Source organism: Phodopus roborovskii, unplaced genomic scaffold (genome assembly GCF_943737965.1).
Source record: "Phodopus roborovskii unplaced genomic scaffold, PHOROB, whole genome shotgun sequence".
Lineage (NCBI taxonomy): Eukaryota > Metazoa > Chordata > Mammalia > Rodentia > Cricetidae > Phodopus > Phodopus roborovskii.
In genome coordinates, this window is record NW_026126416.1 from 4,721,179 (window position 1) to 4,742,412 (window position 21,234).

General features: G+C 45.9%; 1 protein-coding gene across 1 annotated transcript in view; it reads right to left on the reverse strand.

Annotated features, from left to right (window-relative positions):
- Positions 1–21,234, reverse strand: part of Kif14 (kinesin family member 14) — a 50,727-nt gene that overhangs the window by 24,665 nt on the left and 4,828 nt on the right. The window contains exons 4-16 of the mRNA XM_051183194.1: positions 17,088–17,186; positions 15,200–15,252; positions 14,484–14,514; positions 13,837–13,944; positions 12,583–12,699; positions 12,183–12,298; positions 7,968–8,140; positions 7,306–7,453; positions 6,821–6,884; positions 3,766–3,950; positions 2,025–2,127; positions 1,117–1,277; positions 394–541 (exon numbers count right to left, since the gene is read on the reverse strand). Of these exons, the coding sequence (XP_051039151.1) occupies positions 394–541; positions 1,117–1,277; positions 2,025–2,127; positions 3,766–3,950; positions 6,821–6,884; positions 7,306–7,453; positions 7,968–8,140; positions 12,183–12,298; positions 12,583–12,699; positions 13,837–13,944; positions 14,484–14,514; positions 15,200–15,252; positions 17,088–17,186 (1,506 nt within the window). The remainder of the gene's footprint in view (positions 1–393; positions 542–1,116; positions 1,278–2,024; positions 2,128–3,765; positions 3,951–6,820; positions 6,885–7,305; positions 7,454–7,967; positions 8,141–12,182; positions 12,299–12,582; positions 12,700–13,836; positions 13,945–14,483; positions 14,515–15,199; positions 15,253–17,087; positions 17,187–21,234) is intronic.

A 21,234-nucleotide genomic window follows, 5' to 3' on the forward strand; every position in this document is an offset into this window, starting at 1 on the left:
GCGGGGCAGGGGTCTATTTTCCTCTCCCAGCAGCCGTGATCTGCCTTGTTGCTAGGAAATGTGTAGCTCTAACTTGTTACTTGGAACACGTAACTCTAACCCCAGCATCAGACACCTCTCCAGCTACATGTTAAGAACTTTTTCCTTCATTTCACGTATCCCTGACTAGTCAGCCGTGCACCTGCTGTGTAACCGAAGACGCCCTTGAACCTCTGACCCTCCTGCCACCGCTCACGTGCTGGCATGTGCAGCACCAGCCGCAGTTAAGGGTCAAACTCGGGGATGCAAGCATGCAGGACAAGTCCTATACCGCTCAGCTTCACCCGGGGCAATCAGGGTTGTCCCACACCAGTCTAGGACACCAACAGAGAAGGGGAAGGCCCTGCGTGTTACCAGCTCTGCTTGAAGGGCCTGGATTCTGCTTTCGTACGCAGCTTTTTGGGAGGAGAGTTCTCGCTGAGCCATTTCTTCTGCGATTTGAATCCCCTGCATCATTTCCTCCTTTACCTTCAACCGGGCATCTTTAATCTCTGCTTCAAGCCTACAACGTGGCAAGACAGTTTTAGGACAGTGAATATTTTATACACCTAAGCAGTCTTCAGTTTTATTAAAGTAACATTTAAATCTGAAATTTTAATTTTTGGCATTCTATCTACAGTGTTTTCTGACTTTTCACTGGTTCTGAATGGTATCCATACCAAAAGAAAAAAATAGAACAGGATGAAAATAGGGTTATTCCCAGCTTAGTTGTTATTGCAGATGCCTGATATTTAAATTAATATATTTTCTAGTGAGTAAAGAAAATATATCAAAAAAATGTTACAGTAAACGTTTTAGTAAATATTATAGCTAACACAGTGAACCAAAATAAGGTATTTTAGGTTAAGCTAAGAATGCTCCGATTCCATGTTAAGACACTTGGAGGCCGCATCCTAGGCGGTCCTTCACCGCGCTCTGTGTCTGAAGATCCACTGACTTACGAGGAGACCCTTCTCCTTCTCCTTCAGCCAGCCTACGCAGTATTTCAGGGTCTCTGAGCTCAGCCGCAGCCTGGTGAGCATTTAACTGATGCATGCCTCCCCTGCACACAAACACCCACGCCAGCCACGCACTTACTGTGACCTCTGTGCCCGAAGTAACTCGTTTTTGGCAAACTCAAAGTCTTTTGGACCTTCGATTGTGAGATTATGTCTACTCGACGGTCTCATCCCTTTCTGGACTTCGACAGGATGATTAAATCGAAAATAATGATCACCACCAAGAATCACCCGATCACCCTGAAACACAGAAAAACAATGAAAAAAATTACAAACTTTTCCTAAAAAAGAAAAAAAAATTAAAAATTGGAGGAGAAAATAATAAAATATTGACAGTGGTTTCCTATGTGAGATACAGTTTTAGTGTTTTATTTTTCCCATTATTCCTTTAACACCACAATTCAAGATGACACAGTAACATTGATGATAGACATTAAAATTATAGCAACGGTCACATCTAAGTATTTTCCACATGCCAAATACTGTTGAGGAATTTACATTCGCATGTATGCTTGTGTATCTCTAAAAAACATCTCACGAGCCACATACTGACCAGTGTTGGGAAAGAGGGGACGAGACACACGGAATTTTTGCCTAACAGCTGACACCACCGAGCGCCTACCCTTCCCGAGCAATGGTGTGAGACTATACAGGAATTACTGCTAGTTTAATTCTCCACTGCCCCGGAAAAGCAGACGTTATTCTGGGCTTGACTGCAGCAGCTCGAACCGGTTCTCCTGAGACAGCGGTTAACAGCACCCTAAAAGTGTCCTTACTAGGCGGTGTTGGCCACCACGGAACACACAATGATGCTGTCAGTGGTAACATGACTGGTTCACGACACGGTGACTTCTCTTTGCACAAAGGAAGGCTACTAATGAATTAACCAACAGAACTTCTGAAATGGAAATGTTCTCAAGTCAGATTAGTGACTCGGGAGAAAACATGAGCACCATCGGTTGGCAGTTTCTTCCACTGTTCACTCACATGATGTAAAACTGTGGGCTTCACGATATGCATCCCATTTACGTATGTCTTCGCTTCTCCAGCCGGGACAATACTCACTGTTCCTCCAAAATTTCTGATAGTGCTGTTAAAATAAAAACTGCACTGTTATGATATGATTATAGGAAATTTTTAAAAAGAAAGGATAGGAGGGAATAAATCTTAATTTTAAGTTATTTTTATATTATTTTTTTATTTCCTCCAGATACACTTTAAAGTCTGGTGAAAACAAAAACCAAACAGCAGCATCCCTGCCTGCCAGTGGAGGGGAGCTTCACCATATTTTGATTGCCTTCTGGTCCCTGCAAGTAGAGGGAGCCCACAGGACAAAGTCCAGGGAAAGCCAATCGTATTGGTAATGGGTTACTTGGGTTCTACGTGCTCTTACTATCCTATGCTTCTGGCTTTGTAACTGATTGCATCACTTGTCCTATAGGCCCTGAGATTTGAAATTAGAGAATCATAGTTGCATTAAAACACCTCCCCCGCCCCAAAAGAATCTGAGCAAAACAATTCACTGCTAGGCCACATGCCTCCCGTCAGGAGCCCGTTTTCGGCAGGCAGACTTAGCAACCTCTTACCCTCTCTTCCCTCTCCTACTTCCAACTACTCTGTCGTCACAGCTCCAGGGCAGACAAGCCAGTTCCAACCACCAACCTCTTTCATAAGCCACTATTCTCCACGCGAGCCCATTTCAAGTCCATTTCACTGAGTCCTTCCTCAGGGAGGGGCCTCCTCTTCTTACCAACACCATCCTGGAACCTCACCCTGCATGCCAGGCCTCTGGGAGGCTTGTCTCTGAGAGGTCTCCAGGGGATCCCTCCCACCAAGCACGCAGGGCTTGTCTGGCACTTGACATAGGGACTGGCGGGCACTGAAGTCTTCACTCACTGCACCCCATGAGCCAGAGGAGCGCCAGCGGTGAGGACAGACGCGCAGGCAGCCCTCACGCGCATCGTGTCTAGGGAGGAAGACAAACGCTGGCGAGTCTACTGAGGGCTCAAGACAAGCAACGGACTTCCTGCTAAGTACCCCACGGGCTCTTCATTCTTGTTTAGTTCAGTGTCTGTGCCACGGATGTAACTGACGCAGCACTTATGTTATATAAAATAATAATCAGAGCCGTGCAGGGTTAGACCAGAGTCCCATCTTGCTTATAAACAGCCACAAGAGAAAGAAAGAAACACTTAGTGTAAGGTCCAAGGAGAGCTGGTCACTCGGGCTGGCTCACACTCATAGGCCTTTTGCTTAAGGCAGCCAGGGCAGCCAACAAGAGTCTAGCAGCTGCTAATTAAAGTCAAACGGCCCTGTCCCGTGGCTCTTGGCTCACTAGAGGAAGATGAACACCAGGAACGCTAGGATGAGGAGTTAAAGAACTCGTCATTCACTCCGATAGTGACACATTCATGAAGCTTTCCTCTCTTGAAAAGGGGGTTGAGCTGAGTGTGGAGGCGCATGCCTTTAATCCCAGCACTCAGAAGGCAGATAGATCTGAGGCAATCTCTGAGCTCAAGGCCAGCCTGGTCTGTGAAGAGAGTTCCATGACAGCCAGACCAAATGGAGAAGCCCTGCCTCAAAAATCCAAAACCAAACCAAACAAGAGGAGGGCGGGGAGGGGGTGGTTGGAGGAGCAACGACTGCCTCCCATACACAAACGCCCCATTAACAAGGCCTAGCAGGCTGCTGACCACAGACAAGCGGTGCTTGCAGGAGGCTGACTTACCAGTGGTCATCTGCAATCAGCACTCCCGATAACTGGATGTCGTGGCTTGAGTCTGCCTTATACTTCCCGACTGTAGTTATTCCTTCCTTTACCATGTATAGTAGCATCTCTGACAGCTGGGGGTCTTCATTGAGATTAACAAGGTTTGGCAAATGGTTGTCCATTTGAAAAGTAACTCCAGATTTCTGGTGGGAGGGAAAAGAAAATCTTACCTATAGCAAGAGATTATTAAACTCACCTAAAAAAAAGGAACCTATGTTGAACATAGGGTTACGTTATACAGGGTTTCCTGACTAACAGGGCCTATGTTGAACATTAGGGTTACTGTATATAGGGTTTCAGTGACTAACAGGGCCTATGTTGAACGTTAGCGTTACATTATATAGGGTTTAGTGACTAACAGGTTCACTGAGGTTAAAGTTCAGTGTAGATCTCAGGCCTGTGAAGTGCCCTGGTTTTCATCCCAAGTGCGCACACACCCGCTCACACTCACACGCACACTCTCACACGCTCTAACCCAGCTCACTGTTGGGAACCCTCCTTTGTGGTTTCTCTATGTACTCCTAACTCAAGAGCTCTGCAGCTCTTTCATGCCTCTCCACTCTCAGGCAGGGTCGCATCTACCCGTCACCCGCTTTAGAGTAATCACATCTGCCCATCCCATCAGCTCCGCCTTGAAGGGACACAGCAGAATCCCCGCAGTAGCCTCTGGAGCACCCTGGCAGCCATGCTTTGCTGCACATTCCATCCACACCTGGTAGCTCCTCACCACCTGTCAAACGCCCCTAAGAGCTTTCAACTTCCTAAAGAGCAAGGGCTGAAATCGCTCAGCCTGGAAATCAAAACTATCTTCCTTCCTATTCACTCAGCCTCGCCTACCATGGCCCCTGCGCTCACATGTCCCCTTCTACAACGCCTCGTTCTCACCCAACAAATCTCACCCAACCCCAAATCTCGCCTCTCCTCTTGTTTTGTTTCTTCTTGTGCAATCCAGGCTGGCCTGTAACTATGTACTCCAAGCTCGTTTCGAACTCAGGATCCTCCTGCCTAGCCTCAAAGTGCTGGAATTAGAGGCATGGTCCACCACACCTGGCAAATCCTAACTCTTCTGTTAGGATGTCCTGGCCATTCCCAAAGAACTTTTCCTCCCCTCTCTGAATGTGAGTGTGTGTGTGTGAACGTGTGTGTGAGCTCATGTGTGTGTGTGTGAGATCGTGTGTGTGAGATCATGTGTGTGTGAGTGTATGTGTGAGGGTGTGTGTGAGTGTGTAAGATCATGTATGTATATGTGTGAGTGTGTGTGTGAGATCATGTGTGTGTGTGAGCTCATGTGTGTGTGTGAGTGTATGTGTGAGGGTGTGTGAGTGTGTAAGATCATGTATGTATATGTGTGAGTGTGTGTGTGAGATCATGTGTGTGTGAGATCGTGTGTGAGTGTGTGTATGTGTGTGTGAGGGTGTGTGTGAGTGTGTAAGATCATGTATGTATATGTGTGTGAGATCGTGTGTGTGTATGTGTGTGTATGTGTGTGTGTGAGTGTGTGTATGTGTGTATGAGATCATGTGTGTGTGTGAGTGTGTAAGATCATGTATGTATATGTGTGAGTGTGTGTGTGTATGTGTGTGTGAGATCGTGTGTGTGTGAGTGTGTGTATGTGTGTGTGTGAGTGTGTGTATGTGTGTGTGAGATCATGTGTGTGTGAGTGTGTGTATGTGTGTGTGCATAGGAGTCCACATTGGCTGTCTTTCTCATTCACTCTCCACCTTATTTTTTGAGACAAATTCAGTGACCTGGGCAATTCTCATTTTCAGAGTGCTGTGTGCGGCTCTATTCATTCTTACTGTCCACTCAACTGTCCTCTCCCCCCCCCACACACACTTCAGGACCTTATGAGTTTACAAGGCCACACCCACATTGCTAAATGTGGGACTCACTGCTGACTTCCGCTTTCAATACTACCAAACCAGTTACCCAGGGCTGGGGACACAGCGCACGGTAAAGGTGCTGCTGCACAAACTTGAGCGCCACGCAAAGGTGGGAGGGAGGGAGAATCAGCTGCACAGAACTGCCCTCTGCCCTCCAAATGAGTGTTAGGCAAGTGTGCCCTATGACATATACATATACATGCACACACATTTAAAACGCATATACACCATAATTAAAAATTGAAAATAATAAAGACGTTGTCCCTTTTCCCACACTTCTGCTCCTGAACTCACCTCCTCCACTATCATCAGCGCCCTCGCTCCAAGCTCTAAGCTCTCCCTCACTCATGCCTTAACCACACCAGCAGCTCCTAAATGCCTCTCCTTCCAACACCGGCCTTTGCTTCTTCTAATCCACCTCCCCCGTTGTTACTAGAAGAACCCACGGAAGGAGCGTTTAACTGGGTGTAGTGGCACAGGGTTACAATCCCTGCACTTGGAGGTGCTAGGCAATCCCAACCTAGACCCAACCCCACCCCACCCCCCCACCCCACCCCCACCCCACCCCCCTGCATCCTGATTCTTCTGCTCTGGGTAGTAAAGCTCAGCACACACCAGCAGGGGCAGCTGGTGATCCCAGGCAGCCTCCATGGTGGAGAGGATAAGGAAGGCAACCATCAAAGAGAAGAGCCCCGTGCCTCAGACAGGGCAATCCCAGAGTGGAACAGGAGAGCTCCTGCCAGAGGGACTGGCTCCTGATACAGCCAGTAATCAAGCTGCCAAACAGAACTCCAACGCCAGGCCCTGAACCAGCCACACCAACTGTGGAGGCCCCAGCACCTACGAACTTGGCCGCCTGGTCATCGTCCCGGGAGCCAGCACTGATCTGGCCACCTGGACAGGGGAACCTCTGCTCAGGTGGGGCAGACACAGGCCCGACTCCCGGAACAGGAGGAGATCAGAACCGGAGAAACCAACAGGGCCTTTGTGGTCGGCACCTTCCAGCTTTAGCCCCTGGTCTCTACCAACTCTTTAGGTTAATCACCTCTATGTATTTCTCTGTACAGAGTCATTGTATAATAAAGATGAAAAATGAAACTTAAAATTAGTTTAGGAAATTGAAATGATACCTGTAACTCCTTTGTCTCTTGAAGTTTTCTCTTTTCAGCTTGTTCAAACTTTTCTTTCCATACCCTTTCCAAAAAGAAAAAGAAAAATTGAAGTTGAAACATCAATTTATGCAAGACCGAAATCAAGAGGCCATCTGTGAAGTCTGCGGATTACTACCATTTAAAACAGGACAACTGGACGGGTGGTGGAGGCGCACGCCTTTAATCCCAGCACTCAGGAGCCAGAGGCAGGCAGATCTCTGTGAGTTTGGGGCCAGCTTGGTCTGCAGAGCAAGTTCTAGGACAATTAGGGCTAAATAGAGAGTTCTAAGACAGCTAGGACTATTCAATGAAGCCCTGTCTTAGAAAAAGAGGACAGTTAGTGGAAAGCAAGCTGCTCTCTTCTGAAGGCGTGAGAAAGATTCCGTGCGCACGTCCCTCCCAGTCTGGTCTGCAGCAGTAGAGCCCCTGCCGGTGGCCCTGCCGGTGGCCCTGGGGACACTCACCTTTGCATTTCTACCATGTCTCTCTCCTGCTGATGCAGCCTCATCCGTAAGGATGTTATCTCTTGTCGATAGACTCTATACCGTTCAGGGTCAACATTCCGGTTGTTTCTCTGAGCAGCTTTTAACTTTTCAATTTCTGCTTTCAATTCTAAAGATGTATAAAAGACGTGACAAATGGCTGAATCTGGAAAAAGGTGTTTCCACTTGCTGCTTCCGTCCACTCACGCTCTTTTGTAACCGTTCCCCGATTTCCTTCTCGCTACTTCCTCTCTTTTTCACTGAATACCCAGCTTCCTCCACCACTGTCAGGGTCATAACTAGGGTGTACTCGCAACAGGCATGGAAAAAATAGTTGTCAACAAATCTAAGGAGATGGCTCATTTGGTAAGATGCGTGTGGTACATTCTTGAGAATGGGATTAGCACCCATATAAATGCTGGGTGGGTGAGGCAGCCTGTCTGTAATCCCACGACTTGCCAGGCAGAGACAGGGAGCTCCCAAAGCAAGCTGGCTGGACAGCAATCTAGGGAGACTCCCAACTTTAGCCTGGGGCTTCCACAGCATAGCGTACAAACACACACGCATCTACACGCAAACGCATGGACAGTGTGCACAAGCATACACTCGCAAACACGAACAGCGGTGTTTGAGACAGTACCCACCTCTAATTAGCTTTGCATTCATATCTTCATTGACTCTGGCGACATTGACTATCAGACGGGCTTGGGTGGCGTACCTAAGCGTGCTTAGGGTTTCCTCTATGTTGCTGGCTGCAGGGCTCACAGTAGCAATCATTGCTGTCTTTGAATTTCCACCCAGGCTTTCTTTCAATAGCCTTTAGGAAGAAGAAGGGAAAACACTCACGATTACCCTTTTCTTCTACAACCACCTAGTAGCACTAACCGTCTAGAAAACCCAAACCAATGACTAACAGCACGAGACACAATACTGGCTCTCCACTCACACCATTAAAGCCACTTACATCTCATAAAGACGTCGTTTTCTCTTACATTTTCTTTTCATTTCTTTCTTTTTTCAACTATTTATTTATTTATTTGGAGACAGGGTCTCACTATGCAGCCTTGGCTGGCCTGAAACTTACTATGTGGACCAGGCTGGCCTCGAACTCACAGAGATCTGCCTGCCTCTGCCTCCCGAGTGCTGGGATTAAAGGCATGCACCACCACTGTGCATGGCTCACACTCCTGGCTTATTTTTTTTTATAGTGCTTTATAAAGTAATAAACTGTTTATAGGCTTTTAAACATGATTAAACGTGAAATATTTAGTAAGATGTTTTCCCTTTCGGCTGTCAGCTTCTACAGCAAGGAGACTATGTCTTGATCATCTTGGTGCTCCAAGCACTAGCATAACCTGCAGGAGTGAGTTCCCAATGCATGCTGAAAATGATGAACTAACACATAAACATGCAGTATTGCACTGTGTGCAATATAGAATAAAAGACTCGAATATATCTTTATTAACACAGAATGAATTTCACTATTCCTAGCTTTTCAAGTCTTTAAAAAAATGATACTTTCCCTTTTAAGTTTCAAAATAAAAACAACATTATAACTAAGCAATTAAAATTTGGGCATGGTATGAGCCACTCGGAAGGCTAATGCAGAAGGATTGCAATGGGTTCAAGGCCACCCTGGGCTACACAGTATATTCTAGAACAAAGTTAGAGCCTGTCTAATAAAAATAAAACCTAAACTAAACAAACAACAACACACCAATTATAAGGGTACACTACTGTTGTAGGTGTGGCTCTTGCCCAATTGTATACCAACACTCCTTCGCTTGAGTTAAGGTTACACAACAATAAATCCATTAGTAAACTGAAAATACCATGTATTTAACAAAGCAAGTGGAAAACTTGTATAATAAAACATTAAGGCAGTAAAGAAATACATCGAAGAAGATGGAAAGCTCTCTGATGTACATGGATTGGAAGGATTAATATTGTGAAGATGTCCATTCTGCCAAGAACAAGCTATTGGGTCAACGCAATCCCCACAAAAATTCCAACACACTTCACAGAAATTAAGAAAAAGCAATCTACTACTTCATATGGAAACACACACACACAAATTCAAAAACAGTAAAAGCCCCAAACAACAACAACAACAAAACAAAACAAAACAGAATAGCCTCAACAATCCTGAATCGTTAAAAGAATTTCTGGAGGTGTCACCTTCCCAGATTTCAAGTTGTAGTATAAAGAGAGCAATAATGATAAAAAGACATGGTATTACCATAAAAATAAACAAGTTCATCAACAAAGTAGAACTAAAGTTACATACATCTGCAGACACCTGATTTTTATCAAAGAATACAATATTCACACTGGAGAAATCCTCAACCAATGATGCTGCTCAAATGGATAGGTCTGTATGGAGAAGAATGCATATAGATCCATATTTATCACCTTGCACAAAACTCAACGTCAATACAAAATCAGATACCCTGAATCAAGTGACAGAAGGTAAAGTGGGGAGTGGGGAGTGGGCTCAAACCCATGGGCACAGGCATTAACAACATCGGGTACAAACGGGACTCACAAAGGCAAGAAACTTCTGCACCGCAGAGACCACTCATTCAGACAAAGTGACAGCCTACAGAACGGGGAAGATTTTTACCAACTACACACCCGGAAGAGGGCTAACATTCAAAATATATAAAGAATTCAAAGGCCAACATCAAGAAAACAAATAACCTGATTTAAAAACGGGGTACAAAACCAAGCAGAACCTCAAAAGAAGAAATACGTAAAGGAATGCTCCACACCCTTAGCCATCAGGGTCAATAAAACAAATGCAAGCACACAGTGTCAATGGTGCAGGGCAAGGGGAACTCAATCTGCTGCTGGTGGAGCGCAGGCCTGTACAGTCACTGTGGAAATCAGAGTGGTGGCTCATCACGATGCTGGAGCAGATCTACCTCAGGGTCTTGGACACATGCCCAAAGGACGCTTCAGCACACCACAGAGATGCTCGCTCACCCATGTACACTGCCGCTCTCCTCTTAATAGGCAGGAACCGGAAACAGCTAGATGTACATCAAGAGGTGAATGGTGTGTTTACACAATGGAATTCTACTCAGCTGGTGAGGAAATGAAATTAAGGAGTACGCACGCAAATGGACGGAGCTAGAGGAAGTCATCCTGAGTAAGGTGACCTTGTATGTAAGACCTCTGCATGCATACTGCAACATGGACACGCAGGATAATGTCAAAAGAGAAAAAGGAATCCCCCCAAAGCAAGGAGTCATTTCTCCTGAATACTTTCCATTTCCCACACCATCATAAAGTAGGTAAATTTCAAGGAAAACCATTATAAGCTGCAGGATATCTACCTATATTAGCATTTATTAGAAGTTGAACATTAAATGATGCATCAGAAGTAAAGTGTATAAAAACACGGGAGAGCTATGTCTTAGTTGTTAAGTGCTAGCAAACAGAATTATTCACTTTACACAGAGTGAGCGTTCTGTAACACACCTAACGTACTAATGAGCATAAGCAGAGGGCTTCATACATGTCTTAAGACTTTTACATTAACTTCACTCCGCTTTAAAACAAAGGTTTTGATATGATCTCTATTTCATAGCTGAGGAAACAGGACATACTATTAAGTGAGGTTATCAAGTCAGGCTTTAGAAGATGCAAAAGCTGAGATTCAACCTCAGGTAGATTGTTTCCAGAATTCATAATTCTCTTCTATGCCAAAATTACACGAAATCAGTCCACCACCTTCCACCCGTGTGTGTGTGTGTGTGTGTGTCTGTGTGTGTGTGTATGTGTCTGTGTGTGTCTATGTGTGTCTGTGTGTGTGCATGTGTCTGTGTGTGTGTGTCTATGTGTGTCTGTGTGTGTGTGTGTGTCTGTGTGTGTGTATGTGTCTGTGTGTGTGTGTCTATGTGTGTCTGTGTGTGTGTGTGTCTGTGTCTGTGTGTGTCTGTGTGTGTGTGTGTGTCTGTGTGTCACTGCTGTGCAAGATCATGCAGGCACTCTACCATCCCAGCCCACTGTATCTTATATGATTATTTATTTTCAGGCGCTGAAGAGATGGGTTAGTGGGTGCTTGCGGTGCAAGCGCAAGGATCTGAGCTCAAGTCCCCAGTGCCCACAGAAAACTTGGGCACGACTTCCTGTGGCACACACCTTTAATCCCAGCACTTGGAAGGAGAGGCAGGAGGATCCCTGAGTTCAAGGCCAACCTGGTCAACAGAGCGAGTTACAAAACAGCCAGAACTGTTACACAGACAAACCCTATCTCAAAAAAACCCAAAAAGCAGGAAAAAAGGTTGGGCACGGTGGCACATACGGGTTTGAGCCATTCCAGTTAGGACCCCCCCACACACACACACACCGCCCCCATACACACATACTCCCCCCCACTCCCCCACACCCCTTCCCCATTCTTTTGCCCCATGGTCGTGGGCCAGGTGCAAAGCGGCTCTCAGCTACTGCTCCAGCCCCATGCCCGACTTTCTCCCCACCATGGTAGTCGAGGACTAGCTCTCCGAAACTGTAAGTCTTCAGTTAAATGCGTTTTTATGCGTGGCCTTTGTCACAGCAATAGAGGCGTAGCCGAGACACACACCTACACCCCGGTGCTGTGGAAGCGGGTAGACTCCAGAGGCTCCCAGCCACTCAAACAAGAACACCGAGTGAGCCCCACTCAGTGAGAGGTCGTGTCTCAAAAGTCCAGTGGAGAGGCCAGAGGAAGACTCCTGAATTGGACCTGGCTTACACACACACACAGGCAAGCATACCTGCACACATATGTACAATCGTGCACACACCATAGACACACACTAAACATACACTGAAACAAAACCAAACCAATTACTTATGCTTTGGAAGATACTTGCCACGTAAGAACAGATTCGCGGTATGGAATGAAAACCCTCTTCCCGTTTGCTCGATCAGAGAGCGCAGATATGACCTTCCCCAGAGTCAGCAAAGACTTGTTAATGCTCACACCTTCCTGTGTGCAAGGGCAAAAATGGTATTTTTCTTAACATGTCAGCAACCAATTTATTCCATAAAATAAATACACTTCTCTCGTACAATTAGTGGTAAATACTTTCTTCCACAACTATCAACATTTTGTTGTGTTTGTTTTTCAACACAGGGTTTCTCTGTGTAGCTTTGGAGCCTGTCCTGGAACTCGTTCTGTAGACCAGGCTGGCCTCGAACTCACAGCCTCAGCAACACAGACCCCACCTTATAACAGAGAGAGGAGGAAATGGCGAGCAACCCCATCCTTACCTTCAGTCGCTCCCCACTGCTGTGGGCTGTAACACAGCGCTCACTGCCGGCCAAATCTATTAGGTTGATGCGGCTTGTGATCCTGTGGTCATGGTCTTCCCCTTCTACCTCCTCTGTCTACAGCATCACAGGGGACAGCGGAAGAGGCTTTAATGACTTACCATCCTTGCCATCAACATAAGCCTTTTTGGGGGTGGGGGGGGTGCTTTTCAACACAGGGTTTCTCTGTAGCTTTGGAGCCTATAATGGAACTCACTCTGGAGACCAGGCTGGCCTCAGACTCACAGAGATCCTCCTGCCTCTGCCTCCCAAGTGCTGAGATTGAAGCCCTGTGCTGCCATCACCCAGCTAACATACACCTTTAAGAGGCAAAGTTATTCAAGTTACAAGTTATTTATTTTTAAAACCACTTCAGGGCTGTCTTTTTTTTAAATTTTATTTTATATAACCAAGTCCACTTAAATGAAAACAAACATTTATAGACAATATTTGGGAATTTGGGCGCCGTTCTTTCCAAACTTCTTCTTCCTGCTGGTGAGGGGGAGAAACACTGTCTTGGAAAAAAAAAAAATGAAGACTAGAAACAGGAAAACATCGCTTATTTCATTTGTTGTTTATCTCGGCAGTATAACAACAAAAAATTTTAAATCAAATGTCTAACACCAGAGAAAAGTTCTAAAACTTTAAGAGTTACCTCTACAAAGAATTTCTATGCATGTGATTATTAAAAGTTATGTGAAATTTCATTGTGATTATAACCAACTGAAAGATTATATAACGAAACAGAAACTTGATGAGTGGAACCTATGGGTTATTTTCTTTTAAATCCATTACTCTTTTTTTCTGACCCGGTACGTGTATGTGTTATGTGTGTTATGTGCGTTATATGCACATGTGTGTGAATGTTCATGCACGTACACACGCATACGGAGCTGGAGACTAACCTCAGGGGTTTCTCTCCTGCACTGTCCGACCCTCCTTGCCCTGAAGTCTAGCACAGCTCCGGCGAGACCTATACCCTGTAAGTGCTTATCCAATACCAAGTGGTCAACTCCGAAATCATACTCCTAAAAACAAACTGAGTAGTGTGTGTGGGTGTGTAATAACAATTTAAAAAAAAAAAAAAAACAGAGGTCATGAATTGGCGAAGGAGCAAGGTGGGGGTCACGGGAGAGACTGGGGGAAGGGAAGGGAGGAGGGGGAATAATGTAATTACATTTTCTTTAAAAACACTATTAATCGCAATAAAAATACCTTGGTCTGGGCCATCACCAGGGTGAAAACCGAGTGGGATCGAGAGCTTTTGTCGTTCATGCCGGTAGCCGCCGTTGCTCTTTGCTTATTTCCCAGCTCCAGCCAACTCTGAGAACAAAGAGCCAGGCCAGGCCAGCCACTGTCATTTGTTTGGAAAATTTAAGTAACAAAAAAGGAAATACAATTGATTCTTATATACATTTGTAACTTCCACACTGTTATTTTTCAATCATTTGCAAGGCCACTGCCTCTCTTTTTTTTTTTTTTTTTTTTTTTTTTTTTGTTCTGCTTGTTTCTGTCACAAAAACCTGTACCAGGAAATAATGCCCTTAAGAGGCTTTTTCTACCCTGGTCTATGGAGTGAGTTCCAGGACAGGCTCCAAGGCTGCAGAGAAACCTTGTCTCGAAAAACCAAGAAAAGAAAAAAAGCTTTTTCTAATTAAAAAAACCTTTTTCTAAAGTGACACGATGTCACTTTATTTTAACTGAGAAAATCAACTAGTTTGATTAAAGCTTAACATGCAGACTTAGCTCACAAGATTTTCCTTTTACTCATCACAACAATTCAGGAGAAATAGTCTCATAAATGTTTATCACTGTGTTCTATCTACTTAAAATAAGATAAAATAAAATATAACCCATCTTACCTGAATATCAGAGTAAGAACTGACAACGTTCCTATTTTTAAAAAAGTAAAAAGACAAAAAACAATTTTAGTGATGATTTTACTCTTGTTCTTATAATTACTAATCTTTCAATAACTACTAACAATCTTAACGAACTAATTCACAAACATTATTATACTAGATTTCTCTAAGACATTTCCTTAAAAAGACAAAAAAACATGATAATGCCTTAAATTTTACCAGGGATTATGATTTTTTTTTCTTACTAAAGCCCCTTGGAATTATAATATTATAATATTCTACTGCATGCAGAATACACATGTATGGGTGTAGGTACACACACGTCCAACAGAATCTAGTTATGAACAGGGCTGAATGTACACTGACTGCTTTCCCTTTCCTTGATGAAAAGAACTATCATGCTGAAAGACAGGGAATGACTTAAGGCAGGTGTGAAACTCTTCACTCAGCCTGAAAGTAATTGGAATAAAAAGTAAATGCAAAGATCCTTAGTTGACAGGGGAAGATGAGATTAGAAGGAAATCCATATTTAATGCTCAGATTATACCAACACCTGCTATCAGGCACTTCACAGATATCTGGAAAGACACAGAAAAGCAGTTAGATGACAGGTTTCGGAGCTGTGATGGCAAAGGCAGTGTGTAAGGACCGCGGGCGAGCATGCTCTCTCTCTAGTCATCGGCTCTCCCGCTCGAGCTGGCTGAGCAGACACTTACATGGACAGACCTTCAACGTATGGTCCAGAGACAGGGCACTCCCTCACTCTCAGCTGGAGAAAGAAACATTCATCTTTAAGAATGGGACAAGTATTTAGTAGGAAATACAATTCTGAGTCTTTATTTTTATATTCAGGTTTAAGATAGAGCTTTATCTTTACTCTATCCAGAAAAAAATACAAAAGTTCTCAGGAAATACATAAGACACTAAGAAATGTCATCAACAGAAAGAAATATTTACAGTATCATAACATACAGTGTGCACATGTCTAAATTTTTATCCTTAAGTTAAATCCTACAACAGCTGTTATATATGCTTTTAAATCTAAAACAAATTCACTGTAAACTTCAGATATTAAAATTTTTCACCTATACTTTAAACTTTATCCAGAAAATTTAAAATGCATAGAAATCATTGAACAAAATTTTAAGTTTCTCAGTGTTACCAACTTCATAATATTGGGGAAAGAAAATTATTTTAGAATTTCCATTTCTTATGCTGAGAGGTCCTTCATAAAATTAAAACTTAATTCTAAATGCAGTTTTGTTCTGTTTTTTAACTGAAATCTATTTCACAGATGATCTACAAAGCATCAAATAAGTCAGGTGGTAGGTGGTGGTACATGTCTTTAATCACAGAACTCAGGAGGCAGAGGCAGGCCGATCTCTGTGAGTTCAAGGACAGCCTGGTCTACAGACATCGTTCCAAGACAGGCTCCAAAGCCACACAAAGAAACCCTGTCTCCAAAATAAAACAAAATAAATAGAGACTAGGGCACTAACTCGGTGAAGTGGTGGTTCTCACAAGTGAGGAGACCAGATTTAATCCCTAGGAAGCAAATGAAAATGTCTGTCACAGTGGCACACACTTGTATCCCCAGCACTGGGGAAGCTAACCTGGTCTAACTGGTGAGCTCTAGGCCAATGAGCCGCTGTCTCACAGTAGGTAGACAATATTGTGAGGGTATTTGAGGCTGTTCTCTGGCCTTCACATGCAGGCAGACACACATTCATTTGTGCACACACACATGCATTTTAAAAGTCAAATAATCCATTTAAATGAATATTCTAGAACACTGGTTTCTCAACCTTGCTGTGACTTTTAATATAGTTCCTTATGTTGTGGTGACCCCCAACCATAACATTATTTTCATTGATACTTTATAACTGTAATTTTGCTACTGTTATAAATGATAATATATAAAATCTGATGTGACCCCTGTGAAAGAATATTATTTGATCCCCAAAGGGGTCATGACCCACATCTTGAGAATCACTGTTCTAGAGTACAATTTTTAAAGCTTTTAGATTTTTTGGGCTCGCAAACTATTAGAAATTTCGTATTTGACTCACACAGTCTTACTAGGGAAAATATTTTATTTTTAACTTTTAGATAAAATTAAATTAAATTATTTATTTATTTACTTGTGGTTTTGAGACAGGGTTTCTCTGTGTAGCCCTGGCTGTCCTGGAACTCACTCTGGAAGACCAGACTAGCCTTGAACTCAAGAGATCTGCCATGCTCCACCATTCCTGGCTACTTGATTAAAATTAATTTCCCTTGTGCTAATGTTCAGATACTTTCAGTTACCAATGTAACAAATGCCAAGCCCTTGTTATCACGGGAAAGTATTTTTTAAAGAAATTAAAGCCATGTTCTCACAAATATATGCAGTTACACAGAGAACTGGACACAAATGATAACTAAGTCAGCAGGGAAAGGGCTTGTCCGCAAGCGTGACGACCTGAGTCCAACCCCTGGGATCCGCATGGCGGAGACTGGATTCCGGCGACTTGTCCAGACTTCCCCAAGCGTGCACTGGCAGGCGCTCCCACCGCTATCCCCCGTAAGCAGGTGAGTCAGCAGTAAAAAGGATTTAACTCTTACTGGTTGTTTTCTCTTCGAGTTTTCACCTTTACACACCAGAAGGTCGTGAATCTTCTCATTATAAACTTCAAAGAAGCTCATTTCAAGATGGTAGCTGACCTGGACGGACAGAGACAAAGTACTCAATTTACTCTAAAATCCCTTGCGTTTCTGCAAATCACATGTCTGATACGGATACAGATCCAGAATACATGGAAGACTTTTACCACCAACGCAACATAAAAAATACAGTTAGAAACCAGGCAAGGAACTTGAACAAACGTCGCTCTAAACACACGAAGGGGGCAGCATCACTGCCAGCCCAGCGGGAAAATGCCGATGAAAACGACACTGAGGCAGCACGGCATACCCATGAGGACGCTGTACACAACAACAAATGGGGCTGAGTGACGCTCGCCACAGCAGGGAGTGTCTGAGTGACACAGCGGGGAGCATCTGAGTGACACAGCGGGGAGCATCTGAGACAGCGGGGAGCGTCTGAGTGACACAGCGGGGAGCATCTGAGTGACACAGCGGGGAGCGTCTGAGACAGCGGGGAGCATCTGAGACAGCGGGGAGCATCTGAGACAGCGGGGAGCATCTGAGACAGCGGGGAGCATCTGAGACAGCGGGGAGCATCTGAGACAGCGGGGAGCGTCTGAGACAGCGGGGAGCATCTGAGACAGCGGGGAGCGTCTGAGACAGCGGGGGAGCATCTGAGACAGCGGGGAGCATCTGAGACAGCGGGGAGCATCTGAGACAGCGGGGAGCGTCTGAGACAGCGGGGAGCGTCTGAGACAGCGGGGAGCATCTGAGACAGCGGGGAGCATCTGAGACAGCGGGGAGCATCTGAGACAGCGGGGAGCGTCTGAGTGACACAGTGGGGAGCATCTGAGACAGCGGGGAGCATCTGAGACAGCGGGGAGCGTCTGAGTGACACAGTGGGGAGCATCTGAGTGACACAGTGGGGAGCATCTGAGACAGCGGGGAGCGTCTGAGACAGCGGGGAGCGTCTGAGACAGCGGGGAGCATCTGAGACAGCGGGGAGCATCTGAGACAGCGGGGAGCGTCTGAGTGACACAGTGGGGAGCATCTGAGACAGCGGGGAGCGTCTGAGACAGCGGGGAGCATCTGAGACAGCGGGGAGCGTCTGAGACAGTGGGGAGCATCTGAGACAGCGGGGAGCGTCTGAGACAGCGGGGAGCATCTGAGACAGCGGGGAGCATCTGAGACAGCGGGGAGCATCTGAGACAGCGGGGAGCGTCTGAGACAGCGGGGAGCATCTGAGACAGCGGGGAGCGTCTGAGACAGCGGGGAGCATCTGAGACAGCGGGGAGCATCTGAGACAGCGGGGAGCGTCTGAGACAGCGGGGAGCATCTGAGACAGCGGGGGGAGCGTCTGAGACAGCGGGGAGCATCTGAGACAGCGGGGAGCGTCTGAGTGACACAGTGGGGAGCATCTGAGACAGCGGGGAGCGTCTGAGACAGCGGGGAGCGTCTGAGACAGCGGGGAGCGTCTGAGACAGCGGGGAGCATCTGAGACAGCGGGGAGCGTCTGAGACAGCGGGGAGCGTCTGAGACAGCGGGGAGCATCTGAGACAGCGGGGAGCGTCTGAGACAGCGGGGAGCGTCTGAGACAGCGGGGAGCATCTGAGACAGCGGGGAGCATCTGAGACAGCGGGGAGCGTCTGAGACAGCGGGGAGCGTCTGAGACAGCGGGGAGCGTCTGAGACAGCGGGGAGCATCTGAGACAGCGGGGAGCGTCTGAGTGACACAGTGGGGAGCATCTGAGACAGCGGGGAGCGTCTGAGACAGCGGGGAGCGTCTGAGACAGCGGGGAGCGTCTGAGACAGCGGGGAGCATCTGAGACAGCGGGGAGCGTCTGAGACAGCGGGGAGCGTCTGAGACAGCGGGGAGCATCTGAGACAGCGGGGAGCGTCTGAGACAGCGGGGAGCGTCTGAGACAGCGGGGAGCATCTGAGACAGCGGGGAGCATCTGAGACAGCGGGGAGCGTCTGAGACAGCGGGGAGCGTCTGAGACAGCGGGGAGCATCTGAGACAGCGGGGAGCGTCTGAGACAGCGGGGAGCATCTGAGACAGCGGGGAGCGTCTGAGTGACACAGTGGGGAGCATCTGAGTGACACAGTGGGGAGCATCTGAGTGACACAGCGGGGAGCGTCTGAGACAGCGGGGAGCGTCTGAGACAGTGGGTTAGGTCACATGGAAATTCACTGTTTTATGAGCTTATTAAAGCTATAATTAAAAAAAGTATACCCCATGGATGAATAATGTTCCTCCCAGAAGCCATGGCTTATTAAACAAAAGTCTTGGTGCCAGGTGGGAGACAGCTCCCTACAAGTTATCGGATGGGGAAGCATTAAAGGCTCCCAAACCATACAGGCTCATGCTGTTGCTTAGTTGCCCACCAGAACTAGATGGCACACCTTTATTGCTGAGGACACTACCATACAGCTACACAGAAAGCAAGATGGAACTGGTTGGAAGCCCCCGGAGTAGCGAGCATTCACAGGGACAGAGTTGTTATATAAAACTCAAGTCTTTCTCCCAACGTGAATCTCACGGGCTACAATAACGACCTGCCAGACGATCTGTGCCCTCTGGTACAGTAATGGCATCGCTGGTTTGGGGTAATTAACTGCTCCACAGCAGGGACTCATGCCTGGCTCTAGAAACTGAGTCAAAGGCCTATGCCTGGGGAGGTCCCAGGTACTAGGGGTGAACTAACTACTGCTGCTTCCCTCAACAGTCATGATGTCACACTGTTAGCTCCTTGTCATGATTTGTCCACCTCGAGTCCCAAGTCCCAGCCAGTGTTTTATTTAAATCTAGTATTATTTTCCTTCAACTCATTTCCACATTTCAGACAGGAATATATACAAATACATATGAATAAATATGAGGATCAATCAAAACTAAGTATATGAAATGCCATAAAGAAATCTGTTTCTTTTCTTTTTCTTTTCTAGACAGGGTTTCTCTGTATTGCTTTGAAGCTGTCCTGGAGTGCCCACTGTAGACAGTCTGGCCTTGAACTCACAGAGATCCACCTGCCTCTGCCTCCTGAGTGCCCCATCACCACCTGGCTCAGAAATCTGTTACCTTTTAATGTTGATTAAAATATAAAATACCAGAATTGGTAGTATACACCCAGAGGCTGGGAGATCTCTAGAAGTTCAAGGCCAGTGTGGTCTACATAGCCAAGGTTTCATAGTTAGACTTTGTTAACTAAGAGCTGGCTCAGCAGTTAAAGTGTTTGCTGCACAATCAGGAGAATCAGAGTTTGGAAAGCCAAACTCATGTAAATGTTGGGCAGGCCTGTGGTCCATCTATGATTCCAGCCTTAGAGAGCGGAGACAGAGGCTTCCTTGAACAAACCAGCTAGCAAGAATAGCTGTAGCAGCAAGCTTTGGGTTTGATTAAGAGACCCTGAATCGGGCTAGAGAGATGGCCCAGTGATTAAGAGCACTGGCTGCTCTTCCAGGACCCAAATTCAGTTCCCAGCATCCATAGGGCCGCTCATACCTAACTCCAGTGGCACAGGATCAGACACCCACATGCAGACATGCATGCCAGCAAAACACCAATGAATATAAAATTAATAAATAATAAAAACAGAGAGGGAAAGAGAGACAGACACACATGTATACATGATGCACACCCCTACACGTGTGCCCGAACACATAGGCATATACATACATACACATGCATGCACCCCCTACACACACACACACACACACACACACACACGAAAAGAACAAAAGTTAAAAGATTATTTTTTAAAAAAATAGGGATATGTTGTTTCCCTGTTTAAAACCTTCCCATGGCCCAAAAATGTCCGGAGCTTGGCTTGTGAAGCCTTCCAAGAGCCAGCCTCTGCCTGCCTGGCCTCTAGTTTCATCTCTTGCCACCCTCCACCCTCAAATCCCACTCACATCAAAGTAAACAGTTTACACATTCTGCAAGGCTCCCTGCTTTGATTCTCATCTTGGTGCCAGCTGGCCCTCTGCGTGGAGTGTCCTTCCGGCTTTTCCTTCCCAAGCCAATAACCCTTCCAAGACGAGAGCAGCTGTCCCTGCTCCTCAGAAAACTGGCCTCCGATTCACTCACTGTCCTGTTTGCTGTGCTTTGCATGTAACCCTCAAACGTT